The sequence below is a fragment of the Atractosteus spatula genome, chromosome 4 (assembly GCF_055471065.1).
Source record: "Atractosteus spatula isolate fAtrSpa1 chromosome 4, fAtrSpa1.hap1, whole genome shotgun sequence".
Classification (NCBI taxonomy): domain Eukaryota; kingdom Metazoa; phylum Chordata; class Actinopteri; order Semionotiformes; family Lepisosteidae; genus Atractosteus; species Atractosteus spatula.
Window position 1 is genome coordinate 4626292 of NC_142709.1, and position 20049 is coordinate 4646340.

Sequence of the window (20049 nt, forward strand, 5' to 3'; positions counted from 1 at the left end):
CTGAATGCCTTGTGCCCTCAGGCATCTTAAACAGAAGATGTGATTATAGCAGAGTGACCTTAGCCATTTCAGCATTACAGTCTTATACTGCCCTTGCTCTTGTAATGCGTTTCCATATTTCTTATGATTTTCTAAGCATAAATAATGTATTTTCCATTTTAGAATACTCTTTTATGTTTCTGCCTTTGTTGCTGTTATTGTTCTTCAGACCTGTAACAGCCAGAAGAACCCCGATATGAGTTGTTTCAAACTGCCACTCAACCTACACACACCGGGTGGCCACAGAATAGTGCTTTATTCTCTTCAGTCCTTAAGATGTTGTCTCCAGTCTGTCAGCTTGTAAGAGTATATCTTTAAGGCTACAGTTCAATGATTTCTGATGTGGGGGAATGTCATTACAGATTCATACAAAGTCCTTGTTCAAGAAAGCATGCAGTAATACTAACACTCTCCACTTCTTTAGGAACCAGAGAGTTCTCTACATTCTGAAAATTACTGTATTACAGTCTTATTCCTGTGGTATTCACTTTTATAGGTACAGAAACATATTCGAACACAACTAGTTTTGTAATTTTACCCTTTGCAACAACACTTTTATTAAATTATTGCTCACAAGCAAACAAAATTGTAGAAATTTTGATTAACCCTGCACTTTCTGTAAAATAATTTTATCCTGACAATTTTCCTAAAAGAAAACAAAGCCCACCTACTCTATTGCCAAGTGTTACAAAGCTGGGGATATGCAGTGAACTACCTATAGACATGACAATAGGCCTTGTAGCAATAGTTGGTCAGATTCACCTCACAATATCTCAGATCATACTGAGTTTTGGTAAAAGATGAGACTGCAAATCACTCCTATCTGTAAGTTCCCTTGCTCAACTGCTCAACTGTGTTTTGCATAAGAAAATCAAGGCACATTCTGAAGTTCGCGGACAGATAAAACAAAACTTACTATTCTTAAGATGCTGCTCCCTTGCCTGCAGGTCTGCAAGAACCTGGTTGTAGCGGTCGGTGAAGGCTGTAATATCAGCTTCCAAAAACATCGGAGCTTCCTCCTTCGCATTCAGCTCCTTCCCCCTCTCTTTCAGCATCTCCACTTGTGGCTGCAGCGCAGACAGGCGAGAGCCCTCATCCTGGGGCAGAAAGAGTTCAGCAAAAAATAGATCTTTAAAACAAACTGAAAACCCCTGTGCTAAAAATACTGCTGATGGCAATTCGAAATCGAACAAGTGAAGTAAAATAAACTGCTGTAATGACTTGACACATTCAGTTGGACTCGGTGCAATTGTATTGACAGAAGAGGCATGAGATGATAATTAAAGACTATATTCAGTAACTGGTCTGCATGCGTGACTCTGATATTCTAAATGCTCTAACTACTCTTGACAGCCACCACAAAGAATTCAGTAGAAAAGCAAACTAATGTTGAAATCTACTGTAGGTTGAAGGAACATTACAATAAAGTGAGTGTGTAAATAGCTTCCATAGGAAAACATTCTCAATATTGAGTTGAGTTTAGCAGACCTGAATGCTATATGTTCTGGCTTTTCATATACAGTAAGGGTTAAACTTTAGCTTTATCTAGCCAGCCTAAGGGTCCAATTTACCATACATCACTCTTCAAGTACACTGCTGATTTTATGGATATACTGGCAAATTATTTCTATATACTGTACATCCCAAGCAGACATCTGTCTTTTTTCTCTCTTTAGGGGAGAAGATTTAGCCTCCTCATACTGTACTATCTTAGACAATTCCTCCCCTTACTGTAAAAATCATGCTGAATTAACTCTTTTGCTATTACCAATGTATTGTATAAACAGAAATGTCATGTCACCGAAAAAGCACTATAAAAGGCTGAACATTGTAATTGCAATTCTCTAAAGAAAGACAATACGAGAACTTACAGTACGCACTCTTCAAGCAACTGCGCAACAACAGGTGCTTATTTAACCTAATAATATACACAGGCACATTGATTTCAGTTAGGCTCCTAATCAGATGATTTCAAAGCTCCTTCACTAATTTTACATGCAATCCACACCTGATTTTAGTAAACTTATATTCACATTTGTGGCTCCTTATGATCTGTGTGAATCAACTACAATGCAATAAACCCAAGCAGGCAGTGACATCAGCATGCGTAGGCTGCAAAGGAACAGGTAAAGGTTTATTCCCTGCTGGAAGGAAAAGAAAAGTGACATTTCAGCTTTTTATTGTTGCTTAAAACAAAAATAAAACCATGAAATTAATTTGCAACATATCGTATAAGCCAAACGTATATGATACGTCCATTAATTTCTGTCTTTATCGAATAGAGATGTTCTGTTACATGGTGAAAATGTAACATTTACTGTACTGTCTCTCCTGTGTCTGGGTTCTTACCTTGCACTTGTCTAGCTGCACTCTGACTGTCTCAGATTCTGAAGCCAGAGGCTGCTGGCTTTTTAGCCAGTTTTCTGCTGCCACAACCACCTGCTCAAGCAGCTGAAAGTGGCTGTAAAAGGCTATGATCTTGTTGTGGTAAGCCAGCCAAGCCAGCCTGTCTTCCAGCAGCTGACAGAACTCGACCCAGCGGCTGTTCAGTTGCTCTGAGGCCTGCTTGATGTCGTCAGCTTTGAGACCCTCTAGACAGAAACCAAAAATAAAGATGTTGTTCAACGCTTCTTGCTTGAACAAGATTTTAAAAAGTTGTAATATCATGCAAAGCTGGCATCCTACCACAATGAACATAAATGAACAATGCTTAACTGTGTGTGGATCATAGGCCTTTTGTAACCATTCTGCAGGAAATGGAAAATTGGCAATATATCTACATTTTTTACCAAGGTTTTATCATTTTCTGATGTATCTATGATTCATTGTATTTAGTAGTCATAAGTCACTTTTTACAAGAGGTTTTCTACTAGTAAAGGCAATGCAGAGCTGCCAGATGTCAATGGGGACCTACTGTTTAAGAACAGGCATACTGACATGGGTGCTCTTGTGGACTTGGAAAAGAAAAATAACAGGTAGGGTAATGTCCCCGAAACTGCCACTGCAATTGAGCTGAAACCCACTGAAGCCAGATACTAGACTAATCTTGTGTGGATTACACAGATCAGGCTGGCGTCTGTCTTTATCTGGGTGAATCTTGAATTCTAATTCTAATTTGTGGTAAACAAAGTTACTAAGTAAAGGGGTAAAATGGTACTCTTTCTTCAAACCTGGGCTCCACTATGGGACTTTGAAGGTATACAAAATGTGGAAAGAAAAACAAAAGGGAGAAATAAACACACACCTGTTAATGTTATAATTTTGTAATAATAATCATCTATTAATTAAACCAGAATAAAAACTCTTGGGATCTGTTTGTATCTTGATCATGTAAAACTGCACAGTTGCTGCTCTTCCTATGTCCCCAGCCTGAGGTGAGGACAGTACCGTACAATGCATGTTCTCCTGCTGCTTGTGTAACGATGCCCTTCTTGCAAGGTATGAATAGAACAGTCCTGCCATAGATGTCCTGTTTGCCTGGCCAGACTTGAAATGAAACATCTGTACGATGATCTGAGATGACATGTTACATCTAGGGCTCTGAGACCAGTGAAGTGGCAATTTTTCATGGCAAGTGGAATAGAACAGAATGCCACAAGATAGTGTCTGCCTCCTGGTGCAAAGCAGGTGTCACACTTGTACAGCTTTTATTGCTCCCAGCAGTGGCCAGAATGTTGTTACTCCACCCAGTTGACAATAAATGTTAATCAATATTATCAACTTACTTATTTCTGTTCAATAAAATGTTAGTGCACCTGCTACTAAAATATTTGTCCCCCGAACCCTTATGAATTCAGTGCTTCTATAAGTGCTTTTGATGGTTAGTTTATTCATTCTAGATTACAGTCTAACTTTTTTTTTAACTTGTAATGTAAACTGTACTTACACGGTTACATTAAAATAAGGTGATATATGTTGAATAAATTGCCAGTGCATTTGCTATAAAAAGAAAAGTCATTTTTTTGGAAAGCATTTTAAATTTGTTGCACAATACTTTTGACAGTATATTTCCTTAAACAAATTATATGAGACAATGTTACTTACAGACCAGCACAAAATAGGGTGATGTAAATGTCTGGTCAAGGGTTATTACTGTAAGTCAGGTTGATATCAAACAGATGAATGAGCTTTAAGTACGGAGTGCCACAGACAGGGTGGCACTGGCTAGAATCAAGGCAGGAATGCTACCCTGAGGTGCAATACATGAAAAAAGACATGTCTGGCTTTTGTAGCAGATATGAGGTTAATCCAGGTAAATCCACAGAAGCAAAAAAGCCAATAACCATGCAAACCATGCAAAACATTTGCAAAACAAAAAAAGCTACAGTAGCAGTCTGAAAAGCCCTACAAGAGGTTAAAATAATTTCCATCATTTTTAACATTTTGCACCTTCCTCATGTAGCATTTTATATCAAAATTACCAAACAAATCATTTTTTTGCATCTGGAACACAGACAGGTAAAAAAACGAAATCTCTAGACTTCAGCAAAGATTACAAGGGAATTTAAGTGAAGTATATAAATCCTTACAGATATTGACAATACCAACCCAATAGACAACATCAGGATCAACTAGTAGACAAGAACCCAAGTACACAAGTTTTAGGGGCAGATTCCCAAAGAAGCACTTTCATAAACACACAGATGTCTCGAATAAATTACCCAGCTTATATTTTTGAAGCTGATACTTGAAGAAAAGCCTTGATGAAATGCTAAGATCAATAAGCTACTCAACGCTAAACAGAGTAAGATGGGCTGAGTGACCTCTTCTTGTGTGTAACCTTTCTTTCTCATTTCTTTTGTCAATATGAAAGGGCAGAAGCAGAATATTGTGACATGTGGAAAAAAAATAAAACCAGGCTATCACAGGATTTCAAGGGCATTATACCAAACAACATTTGCATATACAGTACGAGGCAGTTATTTTTAACATTTTAATATTATACCTTCCAAAAACCCTCAGTTACAGCAGACCACCTCCAACTAACATACCATATTCTACCCTTGCGTATAAATCCTGATTATAAAAAGACTGTATCCATTATAAAACTAACAACAAAATATGACCTTTTTAAAAATAATGGAACATAGTCCACCTGATCTGAAAAAATTCATTGAAAGGCAAAAACAAAAAACAAAAATAACACAATATCAGCAGTGCTAAAAATATGTGCCTATGTGTTGCAGAAATCTCTAAGAAGATTATCTAAATCAACTCCCGTGTAATTACCATTCACCATCTGCTCCACCAGAGCCTGTGCTGATCTGCTGGCATCTTGCAGTTTTCTGTGCTTCTCTGGCTTCTCCCGTTCAATAGCCTTGAGCAAAAAGAAAGCAGTAAGTGAATATTAGTGTGAGAACCTGGCGACTAACATAACCACTACTGTAAGCCAGAAAACCACTTTCCGTAAGACCCTGTATTTCACTAAATCATAGGACCAGCACTGTGGCTAACCTGCCCTACCTAACCCAAACCCCAAACCTTGATACAAAAAATTGAAATTTTCCTGATAAGAATGTTGTGAATTTGGTGAAGCTTTAAGTGCTAAGTTTCTTTTATTGTTTGCTTTTGACATTTTAGCTGAAATGTTTTTGAAGTACAGTACATGTCTAAACAGGGCTCAGTGTCCAGGTAATTCTTGTTATAAGTTTCAGATTATTTGAATTATTCTTGCACCTCCTTCTGTTGTTTTGCTCCTGTTTTTTAGTGCTTAAATCTTTAGCCACTTAAATCTATAAATTGTACTTTCTACAACTTTCATTCTTATAAAGACAGTATGTATCATCCATAATATTAATAAGTCAATGAAAGAGATCAAGCAGTTTCAGGCTTTTCTATTCCAAATATAAAGGAACAGCAGTTATAAGATAGCTTGTTTGAAGAAAGGAGTAAAGGTTATCCAGTTTTAGAGGTGGGTGATGTAAGTCAAAGATGAAGCAGAGCTGCCTGGAGCTTTAAGGAGACAGAAGCTTACGTTAAATTTAGCAATAAACCTAGGAAAGAGTAGTGTGAAACCTAGACTGATAGCAGAAGAGGTCATAGAGGTCAGGGAAGCTTTGAAGATTCTAAAATACGGACCTCATCCCCTCACCCACCCTAACAAATGGAGCTATAGTATAAATTAAGGCGTACAAGTAATGAGTATAAACTGCAGAACATTTCTGTTCTGTAGCTATCATGCTGTGGTACCTTCATGTTTTCTAGTTGGGAGGCGGTTATTTGGTTAGTAACTGCTCCATCTTAAACTTGGAGAGTAAAAGTGAATTAAGCTGCCTCTACAACACCTGTGGATTTTCTACATTTCCTTTACCCTGCAAGTTATCTTCCATACAACATTATTTCATTGTTTTTGCACATCTAATCTGAAAGTTGTAGCAAGAATCACCTGGCAATAAGCCCTGTGGGCTGATGTATTGGGAAAAGTGCATCAGTAATTAAAAAGTAATGTGAAAGAAAAGGCAGGAGTCTACGTAAGGAATACTGATGAAGTTTTCTACTGGAATTTGACAGATTAACCCAACTCACTGGAGGTGTTCAAGATAGCTTTTCGTAAATGTTACACATAAAAATGCAGATGATTATAATCTCAACATCTTTTAATTGCTTAAGATCAAAATACAACAGGGAAAAATGTGGAGTTAATTCCACATATGTTCTCCTTAAGCCCTTTTCTCCATTTGCATCTGTTAATCACTGTACCTGAAGTATTGTTGACACTAGCAGAGTTCAAGGATAACAACGCAATTGTTATTGTAATGAAATGTGTTTCATAATAGTATGCTTTATGGAGTCGCTGAGTACCCTCTTATTCAGCCACCATAAACACTAAATGGTACCCATAACAAATCACAGTTTAATATTGGAAGGTTTTTACCACAAGCAAGGTAGGATACTGTACATGCAATGATATTTCCAAAGCATCTGTATTGCTAAGATTGAAACCTGTTCATACTACAGTGTGCTCAAATCATACAGCCTCACTGAAATGCATTAAATGTATTAAAATATGAACCAAACATCCTGACCTGTCTAATTTTCCCACATCAACTCAACACTTTCTTTATGTTATAGTGAGATAGCGAGAAGCAAGACCAAATTCATGAAGAATTAGTTCAAAAAGGGTTTAGTTTTCCCATTTCTCTTACATTGACTCTTTCCTGTAGATCAGAGAGGTTCCCCTCCTTCCGTGACTCTGAAAACTCTGGGTTTTGAAGGACTGCTTCAGATCTTGTCATCCAACTATGTAGTTCAGTGGTATCAACATTAAACCTTGCAAAGAAAATAAGATTATTAATTAAACTGGAACAGCAGATTTGCACTTCACAGCCTCACAGCCTGATCTGCTTTGCTTTTTTTACGATGTGTAAGCTGCACCTCAGAAGGAAATGAAGTGGATCCCTTTTAATTTGTAAAAGTCTTGGGCTGAAAAGCACTATATAAATGAAAAAAACAACAACAATAATAATAAACTTTATTTTATATAGTGCCTTTTAAAGGTTGCCATACTGTACATACATGGTAAAATAAATAATAAATAAAGACAAAAACTAACAGGCAAGTGATATGATCAGAATAAAAACTGTTAATTTTAAATCTTTATTGAGAAGAATTAAAGTTAATGCCCATTAACCTATAACTTAACTGAATAATAAGTTTATTATTATTATTATTATTATTATTATTATTATTAGCTGTTGTTTGGAAGCTCAGCTGATAAAACTCAATTTATGATTTCACCTCCCCAGTCTCCAGAGCCTCCTCTGAAGTCTATTATTACTTTCCCCAAAATTATTACATTAACCTGAAATTTAGCTTATTTCTAACAAGACTAAACAGTAAAATATTTAACAATAGTGGAAAAGCAACACATGTTTAAATTCTTCATATTGTGCATTACTGACATCACAAAAAAATCTTTGAGACAGATAATGCTGGAATTTTAAACTGACACCTACAGTACATACTGTATTATAGGCAGTACAACATGCTATTTGTCCTGCTAGAGAGTATTATACTATGTACAGGGATATTCTTTCAAAATCTAAAGGCAGATTTTTTTTTCAACAAATACGTGAACTCTTTACTCCGTGAAAGACTATTTGTCAGTAGAATGGGGACTTCAATCGCACAAAGCTGCATCCCAAAGCCAACAGGCTCTATAAAAGGAACAGCAAGGAAGATGAAGTACAGAGCAAACAAGACTCAAGAGATTCAGGAGGATGCACAGCCCAAGCCACCAGCAGCTCTCCAATCTGCTATTAATCATTCCAGTTCTCCATCTCTGAGACCAGATATACAGTACAATAACTGTACAAATTGTTTCCATGTTAAGCAAACATGTCGAACACGATGCTACCAGGAAACCTTGCTTTAACACTTCCTTACTGGTTGGATTAAGAACCATATTATTTATCTGCCTTTTATTAAATCACCTACTGTACGTGCCCGCTGTAACATTTCGATATAATTTTATTACTTTCTTTTTATTTTAAGCCACTATGTGCAGGAGGCTTTGATTCCAACTAGGCCATATAATTAAGTAGCAGATTACAATATTGACAATTCACTAAACCAGACCATTTACATGCAAGTGATAATAATTATGGTCTATGCGAAGTGAAATGGTTTGCTTGGGTTCCTGAAATACACAGACTCTGAAGCAGGAGGCTAAATTTGTACAATTAATTTGACCTTTTACACAAACAATTTTAATGGCAGCTTTGAGAAGGTGTTAGATTATAAATTCAGATTTGCAGCATCTAAATAACAAATCATTAAGTAAAAAAAGTAGGCGCATCTGGTAAAGCACGTGTTCCTAGTCCAACAATCACAGTGAAAGGATGGAAAGAAATCTAGCTGAAATTGACGACACCAAACTAACATTCAAATTATAATTATTTAAAGCCACTAATTATTCAAATATTTAATTATTCAAAGCCACTAAAAGGGTACTAAACAAAACAGGACTGTGTGCTTATCTTTTCCCCCAGAAAAGTGTTATTGAAAATGAAAGTTAAAACACCAGTGTACTTTTTGACAAATCCTGGAGATACAGTATCTCGAGCTTGAGGCAGTTCTGAAGTTAATGTGTCTTTAACATAGTGTTATAAACCATGGTGTGTGAATGGGTGCCCAGAGAGAGATAAAAGAGGGACCTGCTGCTTAAAACACTTCTATTGCTGCAATGAGGCAGCTTTTAGATGAGAACCTTCCTTGTGGTGTCAAAGCCCTGCTATCCTAACACCATTATCTCATGGTCATAGTGTGAGCTTCCATGACATTTCAATTACAGTAAGTACCCTTTAGGCCAGCACCACAATTACATACCCTTGAGTATCCAACTTAACTAAACCATTACTTTAGCTCCTAAGAAAATGCAAAATAAATCCTTATTTATCATTAAGTATTCAACTAATTGTTCATATATTTTTCAGTGTTCAACCATATTCAAAGAATATACTTCTGTACTATGTTACACTGGTCTGTATTGAACTGAAAAATGATGTCTACAATCCTACAAACAAAAACAAACTACATTTCAAATATCATGCCCAATGCAAAAACAATTAATCCAGAGTTCCATTTCTAAGTCCTGAGATAGAGGTTATCTCAGATAATTTATTTTATATAGCGGCTTTAAAGGTTGACATAAATACCTAGTAAAATAAATAATATATCACGACAAAAACTAACTAGGCAAGTGGTATGATCAGAATAAAAACTGTTAATTTTAAATCTTTATTGAGAAGGATTAAAGGACATTAACATAACATTCAAGAAATCTCTGCAATGTGTCTTTCACAAAATAAAAGAAATAAGCAGTAACTCAGAAATAAGTTAAAATTTAATTTACAGAGATAAAATTAAAATCCAAATCGATTCTGACTTCATATACTTAACAGCATATTTCCACTAATAAAAACATCACATCAGAACATGAAGGGAAAGGCCTGTGATGTCACTGTGTATAAAAATGTACAGCTACCTTTTTATTAATTGACTGATTTCGATATGAAATGATGAATTGTGTTTATTTGACATCAGTTATATGGGAAAGAAATATTCACGGGAGAAAAACAAGCAGTATGTAACCAATCCCTGATCAGGTGGATAGGCATCCTTGAGATTATAATGTCAAGCTGAGTCTCATACAGGTGTTTTCTAAAGGTCAGTAGTATCTGGCCCTGACTCCAGATGCCTCATATGCTGCTTAATTGCTTGTTTAACCTGGGTTAACTTGAATTTCTGACTTACCTTTTCCTAAGTTCAGAGTCTACCACAATCTGTCTCTTCTTCTGGGGAGGGGGTGGAGGGATTTCCTCCTTTGCATGCTTGACAAGGATCTGTTCACGTGTGGTCACCATAGTTACAGTCTCCATCACTGTGCTGGCGGAGAGCGCTGTCTGAGCAGTAGTGACAGTCTGTGAGATCTGCAAGAAATATTGAAATGTAAATCAGCAGCTGCAGAGATACTTCAACAGCAAAATGTCAGAAGTTCCAAAAGAAAGAAAAACTTGCTGTCACACCAAAATTGTGAACTGAATTCACAGCAAAAGCATAATAATGCTAGACCATCGTTGCAGCAGAATATTTCTAATGGATTGTTAATGAAAGTCTGTACATTTACTTGTACTCTTGAGTCCATGTTCTTTTACGCTCATCGTCTGGGTGATCAACATATCCATTTGCTTCTTATTAAAACATTTTTATGAGTGCTGCCACTTAACAAACTTTATGCAGACAGAAATAAGGTCAGACAGATGGATTGAAGGACAAAGACATTTTAACAGGTAACACTCTGTTTAACCCCTAAAGATAAAAAAAACAGTCAAATATTTCCATCTGAGTCTAATGAGTAAAATAGCTAAATATATCTGAAACTCCTTAGGCTTTGTTATTTCATTTTAATAATTTTTCTTAGTATAAAGTTTTTTGTAGTTTTGAAGATCAGATTTTTACTGACAGTTAACCTTTAAGCAGAAAGAAACAATTCTGATGAAAAAATTGAATATTTCAAGCATCTCCTTTGACCATCATTATTACACATGTACTGTAAATGCATTTTTGTTCTGATTGAGGCTAGGCAATTTTATCATATTAAGGATTGTTCACATTGGCGTGAATTTTAAGAACGACCAGGGAACATCTTAAGGAAATACCCACATACAGTACATGATACACAAACTGGACATGGACGTACAGTACAATACAACAATCACACATACAAAATCTCAAAAATGGCTTTTCTCCTATATCTGTCCACTGTACAGGTGCATTTGGCACTTTGGTTAGGACTGTATTACACTCTATGTGTGAGTTTTCATTCCTTCTGGTGCAAAATCTTGTATTTTGTAGGAAATGTGATCATTCTGCTTAACCCCCACTCTCATTCTGTCCATTTCATTTTTTATAATGTAACAAAAGATTTCAAAAGGCTATGGACATGCATCTCACTCCTCCGTGACTAAACAAAACAATTCCAGGCAATTTTCATTTCTGACCAGTTAATACAGAGAAAACACATGATCCACGGCTTTCAGTTTAAACAGAAAGCCCCCTGTCTGTGGTCAGTTTCAGAAAGCAATTAATTGGTATAAAAGTCAGATTAAAACAAATAACCTTGAAAGCTGAATGTTTAAATATATTTGTTTATGCACAGCAAACACAGAAACCTTTTTCAGTTTTGAGGTTGTGTGATTTTCTTTCAGTGCACTACATGCAGACAGCCTGGCATTTTATGGCTCCAAACTCCCATTCCTAGGCTTTAAAAGAGTAATTTCTTTGAGAACTGTATCAATAAAATAACACTCAAAATCAACGTTATTGCTGTTATCATGCATACAAATTCAGGAGATGCTAATTAACATGCTACAATTTATTTTCTTTTAATTGTTTTTGAACAAACAAACCATTCAACTGAGAGCTGTAAACTGTGTAATTAATATGAAAAGACATTTTTATTGGACATGATTTGTTTTGTTATTTTTCCATGTGGTAAGAAAGGTGGGATTCAATTACAAACATTTTCAAGCTAATGATGATTTCTTCATAGAGACACTTCAAACCAGGTGGGGTGGGGGGGATAACTCTTAGTCAGGATTACTTATACTGTTATGTACTGTAGCTCACTAGACTCTTCTCATTGGAAGAGCTGGAGTCAAAGCCTGCCCTGGCATCTTTCTATGACATCTTTCTGAGGATGGGGTTACATTGGACAAATCCAGAAGAGATATCTACCATGTGAGAACTTGGCTCCTTTGGAAGTAGTCTTCAATTTAAGGGCTTAGTTTTGAGGGCACTTTAATAAAAAAATATTCCATCTACGGCAGAATACAAGGCAGGCTTTAAAGACATCTACCCATGATCTGCTGCAGGGGTGTCAGATTCATTGGCTGGAGGACAAGTCCCTTTTGGATTTAGTGCAACCTGAGCTTTTAATTACTGAACACAGTGGGCCCAATTATTAAATTAACTACAGAATTGCAATATTTATAACATGATTCCATAGTATTTTATAAATAGCTGTTTGTTCAATTCAGTGAACATTTTGTGTTACTGTATGAACTACACTGTATGTGTCTAAGTTAGAAAATAATTAGGTTAACTGTTTCAGGATTGGAACAAAAACCAGAAGACATTAATCAAGCACTGTCTGCCTTGTGGCACTGAAATAGATGCAAGATAAATTTTTAAATCTGAATTCTGACACAATTCCTCAATGACAAGACTCTTATTATCAACTCTAAATGTGTCAATCCTAGTTTGACAACCGATGGCCCTGGAACATGTCCAAATGCTCAGGTCAGGAAACCCATTCGAACTTTGTTTTCGAATCTCATGTTCTCTGTATTGTCAAGGCATCTTTTTTTATCTGCGCTCCACTGATCATGTCCAGTGACATCTCTTTCAATCTGATACAGAATATCTAATGCATGCTTTTGTGTAGGCTTGATTATTGCAAATGAGTGCTTGTTGATGTTGAGAACCAAGGTGTTCTAATAAAAAGGTACAGTTCAGAACTCAGCATTTCAGTCCTTTGCTAGAAATAAAATACATGGGCATACATCATCTGTAGTACCTTCCTTGCACCGATTTTCTGTGGATTACAGAAAGAATTGTAATTCAAATGAGACTCCTAAAACTTAGAAATTGTGCTTTCTGTTCTTTTGCTCCAAGGAAGTAGAACTATATCCTAGATCATATCAGCTCTCATAAGTCAGACAACCTATCAAATACTTATAAATAAGGATTGTTATTTAAAACAATAAAACAGCAAATGTTCCACAAAGCAATATAAGCAGGACACTGCAATTCAGGTCCTTCTGTTAATGGGAAAGAAGGAGACAGACATATGAACAGTCATCTCTTAATTGAATCTGAGACAGAGACCTTGGTGTTACTGTCTAAGCAAAAGGACAAAAATAGAGACCTGACTGCCAAGCTGTCTAGCCAATGAGATATCCTGTGCAGATCCTAATTGGTATAATTATAACTACAAACAAGTATTGACCTTCTAAACTGTGACCAGCCAGCTTGATCTGAGGAGAATAAATTAGGGTATGGTCAATTAGCTCTTTTCCTCTTCTTACAGCCATGCTCGCTCTCAATGCAAAACATGAGACATACACAGACCTGGTAAGTGCTTGGAGTCTTCCCAGTCCTACATATAAGATTCTTATGAACAAAGCAGAAAAAAACATTCCTCACCTCACTGTTAGAAGGTCCTGTGTTTTGTCAATGTGCTGTTTGATAGCGCATGTTCTGGCAATCCACAGAGCAGAGGAAAACACATTTCATGCAGTTCATCCACATGTCCTCTAACCACTTCTGATATTCACATAAATCATCCAATGAAGTCCAAAATCTGTTCTAATTGCCCAAATAAAACTGGGTGTGTGCATGGGAAATACTGTCCTTGGCACAGTCAAAACGTTTTTTATTAAAGGAAGCAAAATGTTATAAACATAAAGCATGGGCACAATTGTTTGATGTTACCTTCAGACAAGAACTGTTTATTTTTTTTCTCTTCTTTGTGATTCCTGGAGTAACTTATAACCTATAGGCTTCCCTTAGGATTTAGACCAGAGGTGTCAATTTTGTTGTCAACAGACTAGAGTAATTGATTAAAGCATGTTGAATTGGGCCAAAGTGATTTATTTCTTTAGGGAAATGTGGCTGTTAGCTGGCCATTTATCAAAATAATTCAATAATTTAGCTGCTGTCTGCATACAAGTTGAGCTTCACGGAGACATTAATAAAAGCATTAAAAGCATCTAGATATTTAAGGTATCAGTTTGATTCTCCATGGAAAATGTAGTATTAGAACGACCAAGAGATTGTTCAAAGAAAGGAACAACTCTACAAGTAAGTGGGCTGACAGAAACCTTGCTAAACATAGCAGTATGAAGGCATGTCTGGTTGAAGTTGAAAGAGTGATTCCTCATATATATTTCAACTGTATTGTATACAGTAAATATTGTACAACACTTATAAGGAATTAGTAAATCACTGAGCAACACTCTTGAAAAGTCCCGTATGGTTTCTGTATGGGCCCAAACACAGTTCTGAAACATCAGCTTCTATCTTTACTGTTATGAATGAACCACTGTGAGCACAAAAAAGGTTTAATACAGAAAAGAGGGAATGCTCTGGAAATACAAGAACAGTGGAAGTTGCAAGAAGATTATAAATGTGTTGACAAGCACATTCCTAACAATGTGATCAAACCGAAAAGTAGCAAAAGCCAACAACAACTGGCTTCTGCAGGGATCAGCTTATACAGATGTATATTTCTGCTGGCTCTATGACCTTTGTGATCTTTACCTGAAGTTCAAACATCATTTTGGTAATCATCAAAGTTTCATGCAGATGCTGTTCAGTGAAAGACAAATACATATAAGTACAAATTCAAGGATAAAGTGCTTAGTTTTGTTTTTCCTGTATAGTACAGTACCTGTAAATAAAACAAAGTTCTGTGGACAGGTATGGTTTATCTTAATATTTGACTTAATTCATTGCTCATCCAATTCGACTTCTCTTACCATATGCATTGTGTGCTACTGTAACTTGAGGCATGTTTAAGGATATCACAGAATCGTAAACACTTATACAGTATGTGTGACAAATCCAGCATGGCAAAAAAAATTGAAATGTAAATACATTTTTCCACATTTTCATTGTTATTTCATGCATTGAACTAAGGACATTTAAAACATTAACTTGTATCCATAAAGTGCCAGCAACAGGAGAATCTGAATTTAATGCTGTGTATTTTGGAGGGCAAAACTGCTGCTATGACTGAAGACATGAAGAAGACAAGAGAACAGGACCTCAAACTGAGGTATTAAAAGAATAAAACAATACGCTACATGGATTGACAAAAGATTTGAACAAGTTAAATTTGTATTAAAAATAGAACTCACATTCAATAATAGCTTCAGATAACGTACTGTAGATTACACACACTTCACCATTTTTTTTTATTTCACAATGTTCTCCAGGTACAGATTTAATACGCTGAGTGTTACGTTCATAATAAAAGTTAATTTCACTTAAATGCTACAGATGGGTGTAATTTTATAATACATTAACACGATGTGAAGCTTACATTTCACACAGCTCACCCAACCAAAACCTTCTGAAGGATCCCAAAATGCTTTACATATGGGGTTGACAGAGTTCATTAACCATTGTAGTGAAGCATTCACTGGTGATACGTCAACCCCACTACACTGCAGTTCAGGATGAAAACTAAGAAACTGAATTAAGGGACAACTTTTGGAAGACCAGAGTAGACTTTAGCAAGAATGCCAAGGACAAATACTCTTTTGAACCGTGCCTTTGAATCTTCAATGAATAAGTATTCAGGACCTCAGATTGTAGCATGTTAATTAGTTCAGAGCCGAAGGATAGCACCCGCAACACCACACCGACCTGACAAAAGACCATGATACAGAAGCGATGCCCTTAACTCGTTATAACGTAAAATAACTGCACAGTTTGCCAAAGTCAGACTACTGAAAATATCCGTCTACATACTGTAAATGAATATACTCTATATGAGTGCTATTGCATGTCAAATGATCTTAAAAGGAAAAAAAGGGAAAGTTTACTTTTTCTGTGTATCATACAGGTATTTTATGCCACTGTGATTATACATATAGTACTGTATATAGTTTGTTTAAGCATGCATGTTATAATAGATTGTTCAGTTCAACATACACAATATATATTTGTCAGTTCAGAAAGCTGTTTACATAGAAAACATTTTAGCCACTGTTAGCCTCGGAATGATCTTCTAACGAGATGTAAATGATAAATTTGAATGAAAACCGAACAGACTGGCTGTACATGGAGGTGAACAATGATAAATACATACAGTATTTAATTGAGGATAATGTCTGAATTAAAATGAACTACATTTAGAATGGCAGATTTTTTTATTATTAATATAATTATGATCTGCAAGTGTGAAATCTGTTAATGTATGATTGGGACAATAATTATAGAGCTTGCAGAGAACATATTAATGAGTGTGAAGGGCTTCTTTAATGTGATTTTTAACCACCTACTTGCCTCTCCAAACATACCATGACCTTCACATCTATAAGCTGAAAGTTACAATAAGCAAAGTATAGTACTTTGTGTGAGCAACTATGAAGTGCCATTTCCTGGCATTTATTCTTATTGGAGTCTTTTAAAATTCCCTTCAGTCATTTTTATTGCAGATTACTATTAATTTACATTTCACAGTTTCTAGATAATTGTTCTACCAAATTCACACCAAAATGGTAGTAGTATCTAGAAATGTCTAAGTTTTACTGTTTGCCCATGTCTAACATTCTTTAAATACTGTATATTGACTTACATGTACAATGACAATTGTAGTGTAACGCTTACGGCCGTCAGGTACTGTGTAAGAGCCGGCGTACCAGAGCAGGTGACGTCACCGCCCTTCCCTATGATAGCAGGACTACAGCTACTGGGCTGGATAGAGATCTCTCTTTAGCTCACGGGGCTGGGTCGCTGCAGAGAGACGCGGAAGTCCCGGGTTCGAGCCCCGGACGGTGTGGGGCCGACCTGATGCGGCAAGGGCGCCCGCCGGAGCCCCCGTGCGTTACATTGGTGTCAGAAGTGGGATGGGATAGCCCTTCGCCGGGGACGGCGATTTAAGCGGGGGAGAGTGTAACGCTTACGGCCGTCAGGTACTGTGTAAGAGCCGGCGTACCAGAGCAGGTGACGTCACCGCCCTTCCCTATGATAGCAGGACTACAGCTACTGGGCTGGATAGAGATCTCTCTTTAGCTCACGGGGCTGGGTCGCTGCAGAGAGACGCGGAAGTCCCGGGTTCGAGCCCCGGACGGTGTGGGGCCGACCTGATGCGGCAAGGGCGCCCGCCGGAGCCCCCGTGCGTTACAGTAGCAATGACCAAGATCCACATACAGTACATAATATTGCTTGTATGTAGATACCTTTTTAATTGTTCCTTAGAAAACAAAAAAAAATCCTGAGCTATTATCACACGATTTCATAAAATCTGCTGATACTCAGTGTTCAGTATTTGAGTTGAGCTAAAATTGCCAGAATTAATTAATCAAGAATATGTATAAAAATACCACATGAATTACAAGTTCAATTACCACAAGATCAGCAAAATATAAAGTCACGCAGGACTGAGAGAGAAGAAGCTCGGAGAACGAGATGATCTGCAGATTTATCAATCAGCAGGCTAGACCAGAGAGCCCTGGAACACAGCTCTGTGATCGACAGGCTATGTCCTAGAAGGCAGAGGGTCACAGCGTCAGCTCAGAACTAGCATTTCCATCTGCGCAACTGTCTTCAGAATGCAGGGTTCAAGAAACTCAAGGACGAAACAATCCTTTCATCAGCAGAATCACAGTGCCTCCCGTCTACGTACAGTACATTAACTTGATCTGCATGCATGGATGCCATTCACTGATAAGGCTGACAATTACGAGATGAAATCTCCATCTTCTGTGGGGGGCAGCGAGAGGTGACGAGTGCTGTCTTACCTCGAAAGGTACTGTATGATGGAAAACATTATTTGGAGATGTTGTGGTGTGGTAGTGTATGCTGTCTGTTTATACAGCAGAAAGTCCTTGATCTAATAGTGTCATTAAGGGACATTAAGAAAAACTATGTTGAGGTCTTACTTTAGCCATTTTTCTACCTGATATACTGTATAATGCTTAAGGAAGTCAAACTCCATACTAACTTTGACACATTTGACAGTGTCTCACAATTCATACTGCATACCTATTATGATTCTCTGATCTGTAATTTCTTAAAAACTAAAATAGACCCCAATGTTGCATTTCTTTTGTGCAATAATGACAACCCAATATGAAAGAGTTAATTTCTTCAATTTGCCATTCCCATGACTTGGCTGATCTCTCATAACAGATTTGTTGATGCCAAACTAGAACATGCTCCTCTGTGGCCAATTCAGTAGGTCATATTTGCTGACTGTGGCCTCACCTTGTACAGTATTTTTGTTTCATTCTGATTAATATTACAGTACTTAAAGGTAAGGACTATTAATATTATGCTAATTCAACAGACATTCAAATCGTCTTCTCGTTTTACAGAGAAATAATTATAATAATTTCTCATTTTACATTTTATTTTTTATTTCTTTCTGAAATATCCACACTGTATTAAATGGCTTTTGAGGAGGGCTTAAAGCACAATATCAAACAAGTATTGCTTGAGACAAGACATACTTAATAATTAGAACACCAAATGCCTGTTTCCATTCCATTCCAAGTTTCTTTTAGCACTTAGAGTGACCTTGTATGCTGCTGCTGGTCCCCTTGCCCAGGAGTGTAGTACATGCTCATTCAAGTGGAGAAAGAAAAGAACAGTAAAGGAAACAGAGAAAGACTTCATCCTATTTACACACCTGTGAGGAGCTCTTCTCTAAGGTCTGCACCAGGCTGTCCCATCGCTGAGCAAAATTCTCCAGACGGGCTTCCAGCTTTTTGGCTACATCCTTGTTTCGCACAGCTGACAACAGGTCCTGGCTGAGTGAGCACAGCTTGTCCATGGTCTGTCTCTTCATCTCCAGGTCCCCCTTCAGAATCTGCCAAGTAGGACCATCAGTCAAAAACCCATCCAGCAAGAGAACTGAGCCCATCAGCAATTACAGCATCATATTGTTTCATGGAGTAGACACGCCATGGGAATTTACAGAAATAACCAGCCATTTGTTTCTCTTATGAGGTGCATTAATGCAGAGGTTAATTGTTTGTTGTTTTTTGTTTATTTTCTGACAGCATATTAGTGTTTGCAAAGCCAAAGTTATTTAGCACAGTAATGACAGGGTCAATAAATAAGATGAATGACTGTTGCTATAGTGCATTCAACCAATATTTTACCAGGCCCTGAGAAAAAGAAAAAATAATAGTTTTATCCATAAATGGAAAAATGTAGATGTTTTTTTTTGGTTTGTTTTGTAGTTTTAATTAAGCATAAGATTTGTCAGATTTGTCAGAGAAGGTCGTGTCATTCTTAAATGCAATGTAATTACTGTATTCCAATTGACATTATGAATATTTCATTTAAATGTTAATGCCAAAATGGATAAGCATAATAAAAGCACCATGTGCATTAAAAATTTGAGAATCTTATTTTCCTTAGGACTTTCAAAACATTTAAAATATAAGAAAGCAGTAGAAATGTTCAGCACTTTCAGAAATTCAACAGCATGTAGTGCAGCTTACAGCAGTGCATATAATGATACGATAAGATAAGATCACTTTATTGGCCATATACAATTTCTTGTATTAGTAATTTGTCTTTTCTCACATACCCCAACTTGGTCTCCATGAGACACATACAGGGAGAGAAGCTTGGGGTCAGAGCACAGGGTCAGCCATTTATACAGCACCCCTGGAGCAGCTGGGGTTAAGGGCCTTGCTCAGGGGCCCAATGGAGTAGGATTCCTCTGCCAGCTGCAGGATTTGAACCAGCAACCTTCCAGCCACAGGC

At 36.9% G+C, this 20049-nt stretch overlaps 1 protein-coding gene across 9 annotated transcripts in view; it reads right to left on the minus strand.

Annotated features, from left to right (window-relative positions):
- Positions 1-20049, minus strand: part of dmd (dystrophin) — a 721300-nt gene that overhangs the window by 436480 nt on the left and 264771 nt on the right. For all 9 annotated transcript variants that reach the window (XM_088914984.1, XM_088914986.1, XM_088914981.1 and 6 more), the window contains 6 exons: positions 18962-19141; positions 10294-10469; positions 7185-7308; positions 5269-5356; positions 2389-2630; positions 956-1136 (listed from right to left, as the gene is read on the minus strand). In XM_088914984.1, the coding sequence (XP_088771110.1) occupies positions 956-1136; positions 2389-2630; positions 5269-5356; positions 7185-7308; positions 10294-10469; positions 18962-19141 (991 nt within the window). The remainder of the gene's footprint in view (positions 1-955; positions 1137-2388; positions 2631-5268; positions 5357-7184; positions 7309-10293; positions 10470-18961; positions 19142-20049) is intronic.